Source organism: Pundamilia nyererei, unplaced genomic scaffold (genome assembly GCF_000239375.1).
Source record: "Pundamilia nyererei isolate P.nyererei 1_Seehausen unplaced genomic scaffold, PunNye1.0 scaffold00068, whole genome shotgun sequence".
NCBI classification, from domain to species: domain Eukaryota; kingdom Metazoa; phylum Chordata; class Actinopteri; order Cichliformes; family Cichlidae; genus Pundamilia; species Pundamilia nyererei.
Window position 1 is genome coordinate 170,725 of NW_005187469.1, and position 15,912 is coordinate 186,636.

At 38.5% G+C, this 15,912-nt stretch overlaps 1 protein-coding gene across 2 annotated transcripts; it reads right to left on the reverse strand.

Annotated features, from left to right (window-relative positions):
* Nucleotides 1–56: 56 nt before the first annotated feature.
* gga3a (golgi associated, gamma adaptin ear containing, ARF binding protein 3a) lies at nucleotides 57–12,838 on the reverse strand. 2 transcript variants are annotated; one of them, XM_005736214.1, is made up of 18 exons: nucleotides 12,760–12,838; nucleotides 12,050–12,134; nucleotides 11,820–11,895; nucleotides 11,604–11,702; nucleotides 11,389–11,512; nucleotides 11,125–11,228; nucleotides 9,518–9,598; nucleotides 9,224–9,361; nucleotides 8,855–8,936; nucleotides 8,538–8,660; nucleotides 7,868–8,080; nucleotides 7,176–7,249; nucleotides 6,651–7,096; nucleotides 3,630–3,829; nucleotides 2,691–2,860; nucleotides 2,453–2,563; nucleotides 2,181–2,249; nucleotides 57–425 (listed from the first exon to the last, which is right to left on the reverse strand). In XM_005736214.1, the coding sequence occupies exons 1-18, from the start codon at nucleotides 12,794–12,796 to the stop codon at nucleotides 411–413; spliced, it is 2,247 nt and encodes a 748-aa protein (XP_005736271.1). In that variant the 5' UTR covers nucleotides 12,797–12,838; the 3' UTR covers nucleotides 57–410. The 2 variants fall into 2 exon arrangements, with proteins under 2 accessions (XP_005736271.1, XP_005736270.1); XM_005736213.1 differs by lacking the exon at nucleotides 57–425 and having other exon boundaries at nucleotides 982–2,249.
* Between the last annotated feature and the right edge of the window lie 3,074 nt (nucleotides 12,839–15,912).

The window sequence follows — 15,912 nt, forward strand, 5'->3', positions numbered from 1 at the left end:
AACAGGATAAAGAGCAAAAAAAAGAATTTTAAGGAGTATTTTACTATGATTTTATTAGGCCCTGGGATAGGTTAATGACTGGCAGAAACATTGATTTTCCAGCATTTTATTTTTTCTACAGTGTATAATCTAGGTTCTATTAAAAAGTAACTTCCCACCAACAAAATATTATATAGTATTACTTTTTCCACTTTAAATGACAGAGTCTTTTAAAACTACTTCAGCTTGAAACATGTTAAGTTGAACTGATTAATTTTTGTTACCTGCAAACACCATCTGAAATGAGCATCCCTAAATAGGCTGTAGTTCCTCTGTGTCCATATACACCACTGAGCGTTTCCCATGGCCACAACTTACAATCAGCAGCAGTGCATAGCTGGTGGCATGGTGTGCAGGTCCCAGGTTCAAACTCAGACTGTTGCAGTCTTTGTGGGAGGCAAACATTTGAAGAATATCAAAATATGGAGATGGACAAAATGCAATACAACACATTTACTGTTATTGAATTAGAAAGCCACACCCTGCATTATAAACGAAGACAAAAGACTTAAAGGTGGACCTCTCTCTCACACATACGATTATCCAACAACATTTATTTCAGTAGCAAAGCAGCCTTGCAGAAAAAAAGAAAAGGCAAAATTTTGCTGCTTGCTTTGAATGGGAAAAAGCAGTACCACCTGGTGGGCAACTATAAAAATAAAAAAAACTGAAGGAGAGTACTCCAAAATAAAACCTTAACATAACGGAATGAATTAGTCAATGTCAAAAATAAATGTAGGATCAAAAATTGTATTTCAATGACTTTCAATGGGGCAAAATGTGGCAGTTTTGCATACCTTAGACATTTTTCAAGCTAATTTAAGGACCTGAGATAACAATTCTAAAATTGAAAAACATTCAGTTGCATTTACACTGATTTTGAACACTGAAAACAAACAAAAAAAACAAAACAAAACAAAAAAACAGTCATGTTAAAAGGTGTAACATAAATAAAAACCATCCCAGTCTTTATTTATCCATGCACAGAAGTAGTTGTTCAAAAATGCAATGACAAGGTAATTTAACAATATGACAAATAAATAAACTTATAAGAAATATGTAGAGAACCTCCAGCACACATAACTCCAAGAAGATAGAGATAAAGAGGTCACAATTCTGTATGAACACATGTAAAGTTACCCAGTGGTTATGCCTTGACCTATGGCCGTCGTTTCTTCTGACAGGAATTAAATTTCCTTGTTAAGCCCATCTCTAGTTTGCTAAATAATGTAACATTTATAACAAATCTGTATGACTATTTGGTAACATTAAAGACTCTGAAAAGCACACTAACTTGTTAATCTATTAATACAATACTCAAAGTATCTATTAATAAGGGGTATGCAGAATACAGCTGACAACTGCATCACCATAAATTACGTTAGGAGTTGTGATAGCTTCCTCACTAACCAAAATAAATACATTCATGACAATAAATACTGAAATACTAAAAAAAACATAAGTGGTGAGTATAAGAGGCTGAGCTGTGATTTCCTGTAAAACCCAGAAGAAGAAAAGTATTCAGTTGTAGTTTTGAGCCAGACTGGAAGTGACCAATTTCCAAGCAGCCAATATTGGAGTGATTTTTCAGAAATAGAGGGGCTCTTGTTCGCTTCAGCCTGTCTCAACTGTAAAAATCTTACATAGTCATCAAGAAATCATGTGAAACTCTGATTGCGATCACCTGCTCATACAACCACAGTTTCATAATCATTTCAACCTCTATGCAAGACTGCCGTTTTCTAAAGTGCAACTATTCTCCAATAAAACAGAGACACAAATAGGAACATTAAAATTATATCAAAAGGGTACTAAAAAAATTGAAAGCACGACAATATTTAAAATTCACCAAACAACCACCATTAGCATTCAGACAGTTCATTTTGTTAGTAACTGCATCACACTGACTACCTCTGGTATCGTAATAAAATTACTGTATTTGTGCTACATCAGCAGACCATCTTCAACTCTCTGAAATCCAACGTTTATCAAATATTGAAACTCTGCCTGAAAGCTTTAATATTTTGCTTTCTTTTGACCATAGCAGAACACTGAAAGCCAAATCGTTCAAGTAGTCTTATAGCGATCAGCCTACAGAGCTATAGAGCTCCCCATTTATCAACAGGTGGAAAATCATTCACCTCCCCCACTTCTGTGAATGGCTGGTCTCCCAGCGTGAATCCCAATTTATATCTCATCCGGACCTTTTCCTGCAAGACATAAAAGCAGAACATTTCAGTTAAGGATCACACTGAGCCATTAACCATTATTTTCTCATATTGATTGACAAGGAAGACAGTAAAAGACGTTTCACTGTGCTTTACTGAATGAACAGCTCAACTGAGTAAGCGCTCTGTCAATAAATAAATGCTTAAATGCATGGACACCAGAAAAGCTCAAGGCTGAGCTTTACCTTGAGAGGATTGGCAAGCAGCATGATCTGAGTGATGGCAGCAGGGGGAAGTATTGGGTTAAAAGAGGCCAGCTCTGTCCCCGAGGGTGGCTGCAGTTTTACTTTCATCGTCTGGAGAATTGGCAGAAGAGACATCCACATACATCAAACACAAGCTGCATCCCACCCAAATTCAATTTTTACTGAAATCTAATCTCATGATGGAGGAACAGTGTTACGTATGCACGTCATGTTTTACCCTGGGCACAGCAGCCTGCAGAACAATGTTCTTCACCGGCTGAGTGGCTGTGTTAAGCATGGACGCCACCATCACCAGCACATCCGGCCTGCCTGGTGGAAAGTCGGTGGCGAAATGCAGCAGAACGCGAACACCATTTTTATCATAAGCTGTCACTGGGCACACTTTACCTAAAAGTGTAGGTAGCGCAAAGAAAAAGAATAAACTGAGATTACTTCATAAACTGATAAGCCAGTACACACAGTCATTTGAGTCAGCTAGAAGAGATTTCTGCTTTCATGCACATCGTTCCTTTCGTGCATGCTGCGATGCTTAATTTCCGACCACAGTGAGAACATAAAACTAACAGTATTAGTAAGTTTTTCACTGTCAATTTGTTATTCACTTTTTCACTGTCACCAGTAATGACCATATGTTCATTATCTCCCATCTAACAATTATGTTTTGACAAAAAACACCTAGGGGTCAGTGAACCATCTGCAGTACGCAGGCACGAATGCGTTCCCAAAATCTCTCAGGTGATTATTCTCTCTACAGGATTTTCTATCGAAGTAGATAGATGGTCAAATAGCAGCCAACATTTCAAATTACTGGTTGGCAAAACAAAAATGTCCTAATAAAAACAAAATACATCTTCACATTTTGAGAACATAAAGCTTTTTTTGAACAGCTTTTACACTGGTCCTTTTCAGTGAAAATCTACTTCAGAAATATACATTTCCAATAGGTTTTAAGCACTTAAAATAGTGTTAAGTGCTTAATAGAGTAAACACCATTTTTCCATCACTGAAAACCTTCAGAAAGACATCAGATGATCTGGTTTGACCTCAAATTAATCTTGTCAAGGACCCTGAGCAGTGAGCATACACTCCAATGGGCTACAAAAACCTTCACTTAGAGATAAACATATAGTCAGTAAAGACCACTTAGTGAACTCACTTGGCTTAATGGTATCAAGAGGGACAAATACATTGGCCAGGGACACCTCTTGTCCTCTACCTGGACTTGACTGGCTCAGGGGTAGAACAGGGGACAGAGAGCGCAACAGAGGGCTGTCATCTGCCTGACTCTTGATAGACAGAGGAGCAGACCATGCATGTATTCCTTCTGATATAATTTGGGTGGATGTGGCTTCAAGACTGAAAGACAAAGAGCAAAGAAAATGTTTGGAAAAAAACCGACATTTTTTGTAATTTTGCCTCTGTACACCACCACAGTGGCTTTTAACATTCCACAATCAAAATGTGATGCAAGTGCAGACTGATAAATTGGATTCGGTGAGTTTAACAAAAGTACTACAACTTATACAACGCCCCCTATTTTCAGAGACTCAACTGTAATTGGACAAGTGACTAACAAGTAGTTTCTTGGCCAGATTAAGTCTGTCTCCTCATTTTTTCAATGCAAATTAAACACAAAAGCTCTGAAGCGCCGAACTTGTTGCTATTGACTGGCAATCTCAATCTGAGTCCCAAAGAGAGTTTGATGCAAGTGAGGGAGGACATCCTTAACAAATGAACAACCTGACAAGATATAAAATGAATAAAATAAAAATTACTGGCATTCACTAAAACAATTGAAAGACCACAGAAGACAAATGAAAATAACTTTACAACATCTAACCAGCACACTGGTACGTGGTTAGAAGGTGGTCCTGGGAGTTTCGCATTTGCATGCTCTTCCAGTGTCTGCGTGGGTTTTCTCTGGGTACTCCAGCTTCCTCACAGTCCAAAAGCATGCATTAGTAGGGTTAGGTTAACTGGTGATTTTAAATTGTCCAGAGTTGTGAATGTGTGCAAATGGTTGTCTGCCTCTGTGTTAGCCCCGTGACGGACTGGTAACCTGCCTCTTATCCTATGGCAGCTGGGATGGGTTTCTTACATTTAAAATGATGTTAATTTTCGGGGCAAAGGGGGCCCTCGGGCCTCTGGGCCTGCGGCTCGGTTCACTCTGGCACAGCTGGCTGCCGGCAGAGCCGGCGGGCACGCCACTGCAGCCCCCTCTGGCTTCTGCTCCGTGGCTATTGGGTGACCCCTCATCTGGGGCTCTCCTCAGCTCTTCCCAGGAGGGTGGCACGGATGCCCCTCCGGTGGTCCTCCTTGGGCTCTCGCACTCTGGGGCCTCTGGATGTCTGGAGCCTGGATCTCCTCCATGCCTGCTTCATGCCCTGGGGGACGGGGCTATGGCTCTCTACATCCTCTAGCAGACCATTACATGGGGAAACCTTTTGAATATAAGCGCGCTGATCCACACAGGTGTGCACACGGGTGTTCACTGTTCATAGACATAAACTACACCTTTATTGGCTGCTATTTCCAAGCACATTGTGTGCTGTCGGTCCTACGTGCTGCACAACAACATTCAATATTTAGTATTTACTGCTGTTTACACTTAGCTAGATTAACGTGATTGTGTTGTGTTTAGTATGTTGCTCTGTTGTTTTTGCTTGTTTTCTCTTCTTTTTCTCTCAACAGGTGATCCAGGAGACTTTTTTTCCCCTCTTCTTTCTCTTTTTAAGTGCCCATTCTCACTGTCCCTCCTCCCTTCTGTTTTTCTTTTCCTTCATCTCTCTCTCCCCCTTTCCTATCCCTCAGTCATGTCTGTCCCGTCTGTAACAACTGAAAATAAAATAAAAATAATTATTAAAAAAATAAATAAATAATAAAATAAAAATGATGTTAGTTTGTCCAATTATCTTTGAGTCTCTGAAAACTGACTATGTATAAAAATTTGTGAAAATCCTAAACAGTTACGGCCATGCTTTTATTAAATCTCTTAAATTAAAATCTGAAAGTTGGCACTTCAGTAATTTAAAATACATTGCAACAGTTTGCAGAAACTGTGTCAGTGTCTAAGTATTAGACTACTTATGGACCCATATGTATAAAAACAACATGTAGTAAATGTTCAGCACACCAGTTGTACTGTAGAGAGAAATTATGAGATCATAAATATTTATCCTCCACTTGGGAAATCCTTTTGTTACATCAGTTGAAGTAATGACTATCATTATTTGGCACATGTGTATAGCATGTGGTATGAAAGGCTTTCTCTGCCTTATTGTAGCTGTGGAACTGAACTAGCTTGTCAGAGAACAAAAAAACAAAAACACACACACACACACAACACTGTTCCTATAACACTTCTGCTTGAAACACTTCTGGAAATGCTAGGGTAAATAATCAATAGTGGAATCCAAAATCATTTGACTTTCCACATCATTTCCACATCTTTTGGGACTGTAAAGTTATTCGCCAGTATTGGTCTCTAATCCATGATCATTTACAAAATGTTTTTTCATGTGTTTTTCCTTCAACTTTTTGTGCAATGCACCAGTGGATAAACTGAATTCCAATGACAGAAGACTCCTGTATATCCTTCTGGCCGCAACTAAAAAGCCTCTTACGAGAAGATGGCTTAAGCCTGAACCACCAACGATAGAAGACTGGATACATTCTGTACAAGAGATCTATACGATGGAAAAAGTGTCATTTTCTCTTAAACTTCAGAGGGATACATTCTACGGAATATGGTCTAAATGGACAGACTATGCTATGCATATGTGTGATTTTGTGTATGATGTTACAACCCTGAGTACTACGTAAACCTACCTGCCCTGCTGCCTCCTAACCCTAGTTTTTTTTTTTGTTGTTTGTTTTTTGCCTTTTTCTTCTTCCTTTCTTTTCTCTTCTTTATTTTTCAATTATAAGTTAAAATGTGACAGCAAAGAAAGTGTAAAAAGGCAAACTACTGTTATGTTCAACAGCTGTCCCAATAAAAGAGATAATAATAAATACCATCTTTAAAATTGATTAAGAGACACAGTCTTAATGGAATGAAGAGATTGCACCTTATACTGGGTTTCTTTATAAAAAATAATAATAATAAAAATGTGTGAAAGTGTACAGATGGAGTGACCCAGTCTACAGAATTTTACACAACAGCACATGTATTACTCACCTATTATTGTTGCCCAGATCCAGCAAAGTGAGATCTTGCAGGATCTGACCTGGAGAAAGCGATGGAGAGTGGAAGTCCAAAGTCGAACTTGAAATTAGTTGAGGGGTGATATTGGCGGCTGAGGGAACAGATGAGGTCAAGCTGAATGACTGAGGAGGAGCAGCTGGAGCCACGGTGGTCAATATAGAACTGAAGGGCTGTGGGGATATGACTGATGTTGTTGAAAGGGATGTTGTTGAAATGGGTGTTGTTGAAAGGGATGTTGTTGAAGCCAGAGGTGTAGAAAAGACAGGGCCAGTGAAGTTTAAGGAAGAAGCTGGTGTAGAAGTCTTGGAAGGATTAGCTGAGGCTCCTGTTGTAGAGAGGGCATCCAGAAAGAGAGAAGGCGTAGAAAACACAGGAACTGTGGGTAAAGTGTCAAAAAGATCCAAATCTTGACTGGAATCCTGGAAATCAAGGGAATAAAAACACTTCTAACCAACAAGACAACACTTAAAATGACTTTAAATTAATTCACTTAAATACCTGAGTAGATGGCAACGGATTGCTTGGGTTTCCATGTGTTGATTTATTAAGCTCAGTAATAGGTTCATTGAGGCCTGTAAATAAAAACAATTGTGACAGAATTTGCATCAAAATCTATAAATTCTGATACAATTGTTAAACGGGACCCATTATTTTGATATTTAACTCCAAATTTTCATTGTTGGACCACAGTAGCGCTGCTTAACATACAGTTTAGCTTTGTTAAATTTGTACAGGCTCACGGTACAGGCCAAAGTTCATACACTACCTGAAACAAAATAGTTTCCAACTCACTTATCAACCAACTTCCATGAGTGTTTAGAGCAGTCTGATGCCTGAGTTTTTGGCTCATGTATCAGCACTGTGAAAATACAACTATAGAAGAAGGTACTTTTGGCTGCTCCTTTGTTTCCTAAGGGGTCACACGCTTGTGTTGGATTTGATGCAACCTTCCCATTTATCCAGGCTTGGGACCTGCACCAGAAGTACACTAGCTTGGGACCCTAGTCTCAAATCATGAGTCTTAAGACAAATGTGTTAACCACTATACTATGGATGCACTATAGCAACAATACACAGTAATACAAAAAAAGAAAAAAAGAAAGAAAAGCGTAATAGGTCCTCTTTAACATTCAGTTCCAAAATTAAAAAAATAAATCAGTGTGATTAATCCACATCATGCTGAATGTTACCTAAAGACAGCAGCTCTTCATCCAGCAGTGACAGTGCTGTGGAGGGTACGTTAACACTCTGGGACGGTGGGTCAGTGGCAGCTGATCCACACAACAGGTCAGCAGGAAATGACTGCGAAGATGCTGGAGGTTGCTGCTCAGATGCAGAGGAGCTCTGGATGTCCAGACCCACCAGATCAATCAAAATCTCTGATTGATTTGTGCTTCCAGTGCCTATCAGATACAGTATGTAAATGCACTCAAAGCAGTAGTACTGTCAGTCTTCACCAATAAAACTTCCCCTAAAAATAATACTGAGACCAAACCTTGCTTGTAAACGGTACACACCATTCCAATACGCACAAAGGCCATTCACTTAAAAGTGTTATTCCTTTCTCAGGTTAGACAGGATATCCACTCTTAAGATTATCCTTATGTGTACTTTACACATTATAACACATTTTAAAAAACATGGTAGACGGGATTCTCAGCAAAGTCCTGCATCAAACGCAATAAGCTTTCAGTGTGGCCACGCTAGTGCTGACTGTGCATTAATCAGTTTTGACAGGCACAACACTAAAGTCAATACCACATACACCCCACTGAGAACATGTCACAAACAACCATGCCAAATGGTAGAATAGTTAGGAACTGTTCTCTCTGATTAGAATGACCTACACTTCAAATTTACCTGCACTGACTGACGTTTGTGTTTGGCGTCCTCCAGTCTCTCCATTCATGGTTTGTCCTTCCACAATCTTCTTATATAAATTAATAACCTGAGAGAGGTCATCATTGGCCTGCAAGATGTCTCCTAACATGTGAATTTCAAAATAAATTAGACCAGGGTGAGATTTAATATAACCTTGAGAAGACAAGTGAAGACACTGACAATTCACAAACTGTGAGCAGAATAATTCTGAGTCACCTGGGTCTGATGGGTGAATCAGACCCAAGAAAACTGAGCAAGACATTTCAGCAGAATAAACAAATCAAATATTTTATTACCCAAACTACTGTCATTATCCTCGGTCTCAGTAGCAAGCTGAACTACCGTTTGCCTGAGTTTGTCACAATCACCATACAGCTCCTGGAAAACAATGAAAAAGAAATCATTATTTAAAAAAGGGACTAAACTAAAAAAAATAATAACAATAATAATAAAAATAAATAAAATAAGTTTAGAATTTCAAACTAATTCAGAAATTATTCATAGGGGATTATAAATTAAAAAGCCCAGAATTACCTCAAACTGCTTAAAGGTTGTATGGGAAACATTTGGAATTTTCTATTAGTATTTCCAGAAAGGTCAACTAATGATAGACAGATCAATCTTTTCAAAAAGGTCATTTGAATCTTAGCCAGTAAATAACGAACCCTAATAAGCTCCCTGTCTGCGTCTGTGGAGTCTTCTGGGTTGAAATGTGCAAGCATCTCATTAAGTAGTTTGACGCTGTTGTTCACCGCCTCCAGTGTGCTTTTTTGCTTTGTTGCTTTCTGTGTTCTCACCTCATCCTGAAAAAGAAAAACTACATTTGTTAGTATTTGTTGATCAGACTCTTTATTCCTGATGTAAGGAGGTAAAATGTCTCCAAAAGAGAGCAGCCAGAGGTCCGACTTCATTCATACTCAAATATTACAACAAAAACATTTCATCTGACATTGACACACCTCCTTGACCATGTTCTTGATGAGCCTGTTAGCCTCTTGCAGATCTTCTGGCTTTTTGCTCTTCAGCAGTTCTGATAATCTCTGCAGAGAGATAGGAGAACTATTAGATCAACTGCTGTGAACCCAAAGTAAACACCCACACACCTACCTGTAAACCCAATATATTTGTAGCAACCAATGAGCTAGTTAAGCAGCATCATAAATGTACAAAGTTGGTCTTGATTTCTGTGAAATGCCACAATGGAAATCATGATGCAAGAGTGAGAAAGGATTTCGAAAACCCCCCAAAGAGACAGCCATGAGAGATTCTCTTCGTTTGATCTTTTGGAGTGTTTCGATTTTAAGTATGTAGTGAGAAAATCCAATAATCAAAGTTTCCTATTCAAGCATGAAAACGGCATAGAGGTACTGGCAAGAACAGACTGAAAAGCCATCAGCTGGAATCTGTTAGCTGAGCTGCTGAAGACAAACGGCCAGTATTTCAGGGCTTCAGTTGGGATATCGGCCAAAGCTTGTGAAGTTAATGTCATCAGATAGTAAGTGAAGCATAACAGGCCTTGGGAAAAGAAGCTAGCTCACAGCTGTCACAAAGCAAAGATTATTCAAAATCTGTTCTGAAAGCATTAGACTTTTTTCACTGAACTTTATCCATATCTCTGAAGTGTTTTTAAACGGTTTCTCTGACTGCCCAAGGCTACGCTAACTGTGTTCTGCCTGTAGCTTTGTATTTAAGTGCATATATCAGAATGGTTCTCATGTAACTCTGGCAATTTATGGCCACAGATAATCTCAACTCACGGTTATGCCATACATATTTAATAGTGTTAATTACTGCATTATTCAACAACTCATTTCTTTGACCATTGATCTTCACATCGCACTTTTATTTTGACTAGAAGCTGGAATCAGGAAGTTCTAATTGACAACCAGTGCTTAATTGCCCAATCCATTGGAATCATTAGCCTGTGAGCTTAATCATTTTACCAGTGCTTGCTGTTTTTGCTGTTAATTGCAAAAGAAATGTTAAGTTCAGAACTGCTGCATTTTTGCACACCTGAGTCGCATACAGGTCTTTCTCAGTATAGTTTCTGCAGTGTGGCCATAATATGAAGACTGAGTGGTACTGAAAACCTGCGTAGGCATACTTATTTTCAGCACAGAAAGAAAAGAATATGAATCAATAGGTCAACTGAACTACAAACAAGACCTATAACAACATTAGGATCAGCACAATCTTGTCATTCTTCATCCCTATGGGGGTGCATAATGCAGAGTTGAGATGCTACTGCGTTGACAAAATGCACCAACATAAATCCAGACATATAAACATCTCTCAGTGTGCAACAAAAGGTGTTTGCAGGGCCACATTTTTTCCATGATGACTCATATAGCCACTGACTCCTAAGCTACCAAATGAGCTCCATCCTGAAATGCACTATTGTACTATTATCTTCTGAGGTATAAGTGATATACCATCTTAAATAATGCCGAATAACCTATAATTAAAAACCTACATCCGTAACAGAGACGGGAGAAGTGAAAACAAGAATTAATTGCAGTTAATGAGAAGCGGCATTCACACAATATCCTAAAATAGTTTCTCTTACTTTGCTCTTCTTCTCATCCTCAAACACAGGATTCTTGGGTCGTGGAGAAGGTGATGGTATTAATGTGGCATCAAGAGGAATTTCAGGGTCAGCTAAAACAATACCTAAAAATAAAAACAGGTAGCTTTGAACTTTGGTAAAGACAGCTTCAGGACTTCATAGCACAATGCACGCTGTGATTTTTGGATTTTTACTGTGATCACTTCATAATGTTTAAATTTCACTCAGTATATTTAATCATTTTTGAAGCTGTGTATGTCTCACCCTGTAATTTCAGCATCTGATATGCTTCAGCAATCTTTGTTTCATCTGGCAGAGACACTGTCCAACTATACAGCATCTCTATCACTTTTTTCTTCACTTGTTCTGACACTTTATCTCCCAGGTACTAAAAAAAGATGTAGACGAACTGCTTAATAAAGGAAAACAACAACTCAAAGTATGATGCTGTCTGCAAATGTAAAACATTTGGTACTTACTTTGGGTGAAACCACCTTAATTAATTCATTCAAAAACTTAAATTTCCCAACTTCGTTGTGAAACCTTCGCCCACAATTCTTCATACAAGCTTCAAGAACCTGCAAAAACAAAAACAAGCTCAAAAAATATTCTTTAAAAAAAAAAAAAAAAAACCCAAACAAGTATCTTTACTAATATCAGAATGAAAAACACAGTGAAATAAATCCACCACACACCGTTAATGCTTGCATTGCTTCCCATTCCTGTGGTGATTGAATCTTGTATGCCAACAGTCTGACAGATATCTGTGGACTGAAAATATGCCAGAAAGGCAATTCAAACAATGCAATGCAAACTCAATAATGTAAGAAATACAAAGGCTTGTGTGTTTACCACAAGGAGGGGACACACGATTTGATTATGAGTGCAGGGAGAGGCTGGGGTTATTAAATGTACGTGGCCGTACCCTTCTAGCTCCTTATTGATTTGATCACAGAAACTCATAATATACTCCCAGTCTTCCTGCCGGTTTGAAGGGTTAGTGGCTTTGTCTGAAACAAAAAAATATAAAATCTCATGAACATACAACTCTGACAGCTTCTTTGGTTCACCTAAATCCAAGGACAGCCACTGAAGACTACAGATTTGTTTACTACCAAGAATCCAATCAGCCCTCCAGCATCGAGCTCCCTCCATTCCCAGACCACCTTACGAACAATTAGTTGTTCAAAAATATTCAGCTTAATGTGAATTCACTCTTACTAAACCGCAAGACACTTTACTGATCCTGTTTATGTTTGTCGTTTTCAGATTGTGTTAAACTTCGGTTAAAGCCTAAAGGTGTTTCAGGAAGCAAACGTATAAGTGCATTATGGAGACCCAGTTTAATACAAAACACTCATATCTTTCTAGGCATACCAACTATAACCACCGGAAACGAATAATAATAATAATTCAAAAAGGGTTAATATTTGTCGTGTATCAACCATCAGTTGACAGCAGCTGACCGTGCTAACCTCTTGTGACAACACAGATGAATTAGCATGGTAAATTCCAAGTGCAGTTGTGTCATACGAGTGCAACTAATATTTAGCACAACCAAGTTAACGTAGAGCATACGCGACTACTTCTGTCAGGAATAAATAGCGGGGGGAAAGAGTTTAAATATATACTTACTAAGCCAAGACTCCAATGACTCGCCATAGTCCGCCATATTTGTACAAACAACGCGTGACTTCTGCTGCCTTCACGTGCTTCCGGATAAATGGGACACTGCGCTCCCTGCTTCAAACTGTATGTATTTGTAAAATCTACATTTCTACCCTACCATCATGTGATGATTTGAAAACATTTTTTTAGACAGTATAATATTTTAATCTCAGCTTTTTGTGTATTTGTGCGTTTATATGTCTTTTTTTTTCCACAAAAAGCATGCAGCTGAGATCAGAAATTTATGAATGTCGTAACTTTGATTTTCAATTCATTCTTTTGAACTACGCTCCTTTTGCTGTACATTCACTGCAGTGGAACGACTTTACATTATACACCGTTAATGCCTAAGAAAGAAAAAAAGAACTGGGTGCACATGTGTGAACTTATTTAAAAATTTTCCTCTATGCAACTTTATACATACTTAGTGTGTGCATTTATACAGGCTTTCTTAAACATTTTAATACGTGGGGCCAGGGGCGATTTCAGCCCATTTTGGGCGATTTCAGCCCATCTTTGGGGGTGCTTTTTGAATCAAAGCACCCCCAAAGATTTCTTACTTATTTTTTTGACAATATTTGCTGTTTGTGTGACACACTACTAAAAATATAAAAAGCATACAGTACTTGATTGAGACGAAACATTTTGACAACAAAAGTATAAATACCCCCCACCCCCCTCCTAAAATGGTTTGTTCCAGCTCCTGGAATATATGGTAAGAGGCATGCTTGTAGCAAAAGAAAGTTCAAAGAATTCATTAAAAGACCAAAATTACCATGCTGAGTGTATATACACTTCTGACCACAACTGTATAAGAAAAATAAATGTGTTCAGTATATAGCCAATTATTGGCTATATGTACCATTGCATTTAAAATGTAATGACTCGAAAATTCCAATTTTCTATCAGATTGTTCTGTCAGTTATTTTAAAGTTTAGCTTTGAGATGTCAGTTTAAACTTTAAATAAATACTTTTCACAAAAATTTGATTTCTTTGGAGACTAAGAAGCTATTACGAGCTACGGCTTTGTGTAATGGCAAGCGTTTGTCTGGTGTTGTTTCCTTGCACTGCATGCCATTGTAAATTCAGTCTGGCTCCCTCTGAGTTTGCAAATAAAACTGCATGAACTATTCAAGGAATCTTGATCTTCAGATATCTTCAAGGACTTTAGTGGCTCCTGTGCAAAGAATCCCTAACATGAATTCCAGTGCTACTGTGTAACAGGTTTTAGATATCTTACATCTTGAGACAGACCAAAAAAAGCACAGTGGGCCAACTTTGTCACCTCTACCTCACATTCATCAAGCTTCTAAGGAGGAAATACAGTCCAGAAAGACTCTTTGTCATGACATCTGCTGCAATTGTTTTGTCTTAGGTCCGGTTTAATGTATCTGTTTAGAGAGTCATTGAAGTAATGTCAGAATTTTTTGAAGAGGGGGATGTTTTTATTGGGTTACTCCCAGAAGTTAGAGTGAAGCAGATATTTTCTGAGTCAGTCATACTACTCGTATGAGCAGCTTGATTTCCGCTAAGCTGATTTAAAGTAGTCTACAGAGTCCTCTCATCTTATCAGTTATATAAGATCGACCAGTATCACCAGTTTTAGCCCATCAAAAGTGTTTGGAGAGGTTGTGGTCACCCCCACAGGCAGTCCAGAGAGCACAACCAACAAATACCTCCTCACCCTAACCTTTATTTAACATATATACCAGAAACACAAAATTATTTTCCATTTTCTTTTTGCATCAGTTCTTCTTCTTCTCTTCAAGCTCTGTGCTGTTACTTTTCTCACCGTCAGCTTTTGCACCTTAAAAACAAGTGCAATGTCACAAAGGTCTCAAAGGAGAGTCTGTCTGTTCCATTATCCCCATAACTGAGCACCTATCATGTCTCATTCTGCTGGCCTTTTACCCACTTTTAGTGTAACATGACCAGACAACTCAAACATGCCCAGACCTTTTTTTTTGGTGTTTTACATGTCATCGTGTGGCATCTGGAAGCCACTTTTTGTCTGCCTGTGTGCGTGTGTGTGAGAGAAAGAGAGTGTGTGAATAGCTCAGTGTTTATTTATTGATTATTATGTAAAACGCTTTGACTTGCCATTCATTTATTCATTATTGATGATTCACTAAATGTGTTTTTTAGAGACTGACAGTCTTGAGCTTTTGTGTGATGTTGCCACGACCCCTACCCGTCTTCCTGTGGAGCCACATAGTTATGTGCAACTATCAGGCCTGAAAGTCCATAAGCTGGGGCTTCCTTCAGACATTTTAACAGTTGATTTTCAGAGAAACAAAATGAGTTTGAAACTGTTTATCAAGGCAAATAATGTAAAAAGAAACATATTGGTTGAAGGATTGTCCCGGGGTTTGTGTCAAAAAGAGTGCTGAACAATCACTTTCCTGGCTGAATCCGCATGCCAGTCAGCATTGTGATTTTCTGAATGACACTCTTCATGTTCTAGCTGGTAGTAGACCCAGGGAACATCAGAATATGCAGGAGCAATTATAAACACCATCTGGTCTGCAAAAACTTTGTGCTCCGTCAAGCGATGCTGGAAAATATTCCTGGGAAAAGACATATGGGACCTTTTGACTATTATACTCAACCATACTCCAGATAAGCAGTATAGATGTGTAGAGGCTTTGTCTGATCTTTGTGATCATACATATTACTGCTTTACTGACATATTAGACAAACCTAATTGCTTTAGTGGCTTAACACTTGATTAGAATGTGAAAGAGTATAAACAAACACAACATAACATTTTATCTTGTGATTGCTGCATTGGACAATGCACTGAGGTTTGAGGGCAAGGCTTGAGAAAAGCCCCCAGCCAATGCCGTAATGCTTCAGCTTTTCAATCTGCAATATCTGGCCCTGCAGATTTTTGTGTAGGAACTGCCAGCCTGCATGTGTGTGTCATCTTAGTGATACTGAGTTGTATTTCTTTCATATTTTTATGTCACAGGTCCTTTTACCATGTGGCCATTTGGCGGTGCTAACATCTCAAAGAAGATGTAGAGCCCATTTACTATGCATTGTCACATTTAGCTGTTAAATACACTAGTATTTTCTGGTGTGTGAATGAAAATGATATTGCATATATATTACATATA

What these genes read in the sequence shown, in the direction of transcription:
- gga3a (XM_005736213.1), bottom strand. Translation starts at nt 12,796, where the DNA reads ATGGCGGACTATGGCGAGTCATTGGAGTCTTGGCTTA. An exon ending in ATCCGTTGCCATCTACTCAG is followed by an intron (nt 7,097 to 7,175) that starts GTATTTAAGTGA and finishes CTTGATTTCCAG; the next exon opens with GATTCCAGTCAAGATTTGGA. An exon ending in GATCTGGGCAACAATAATAG is followed by an intron (nt 3,830 to 6,650) that starts GTGAGTAATACA and finishes TTTGTCTTTCAG; the next exon opens with TCTTGAAGCCACATCCACCC.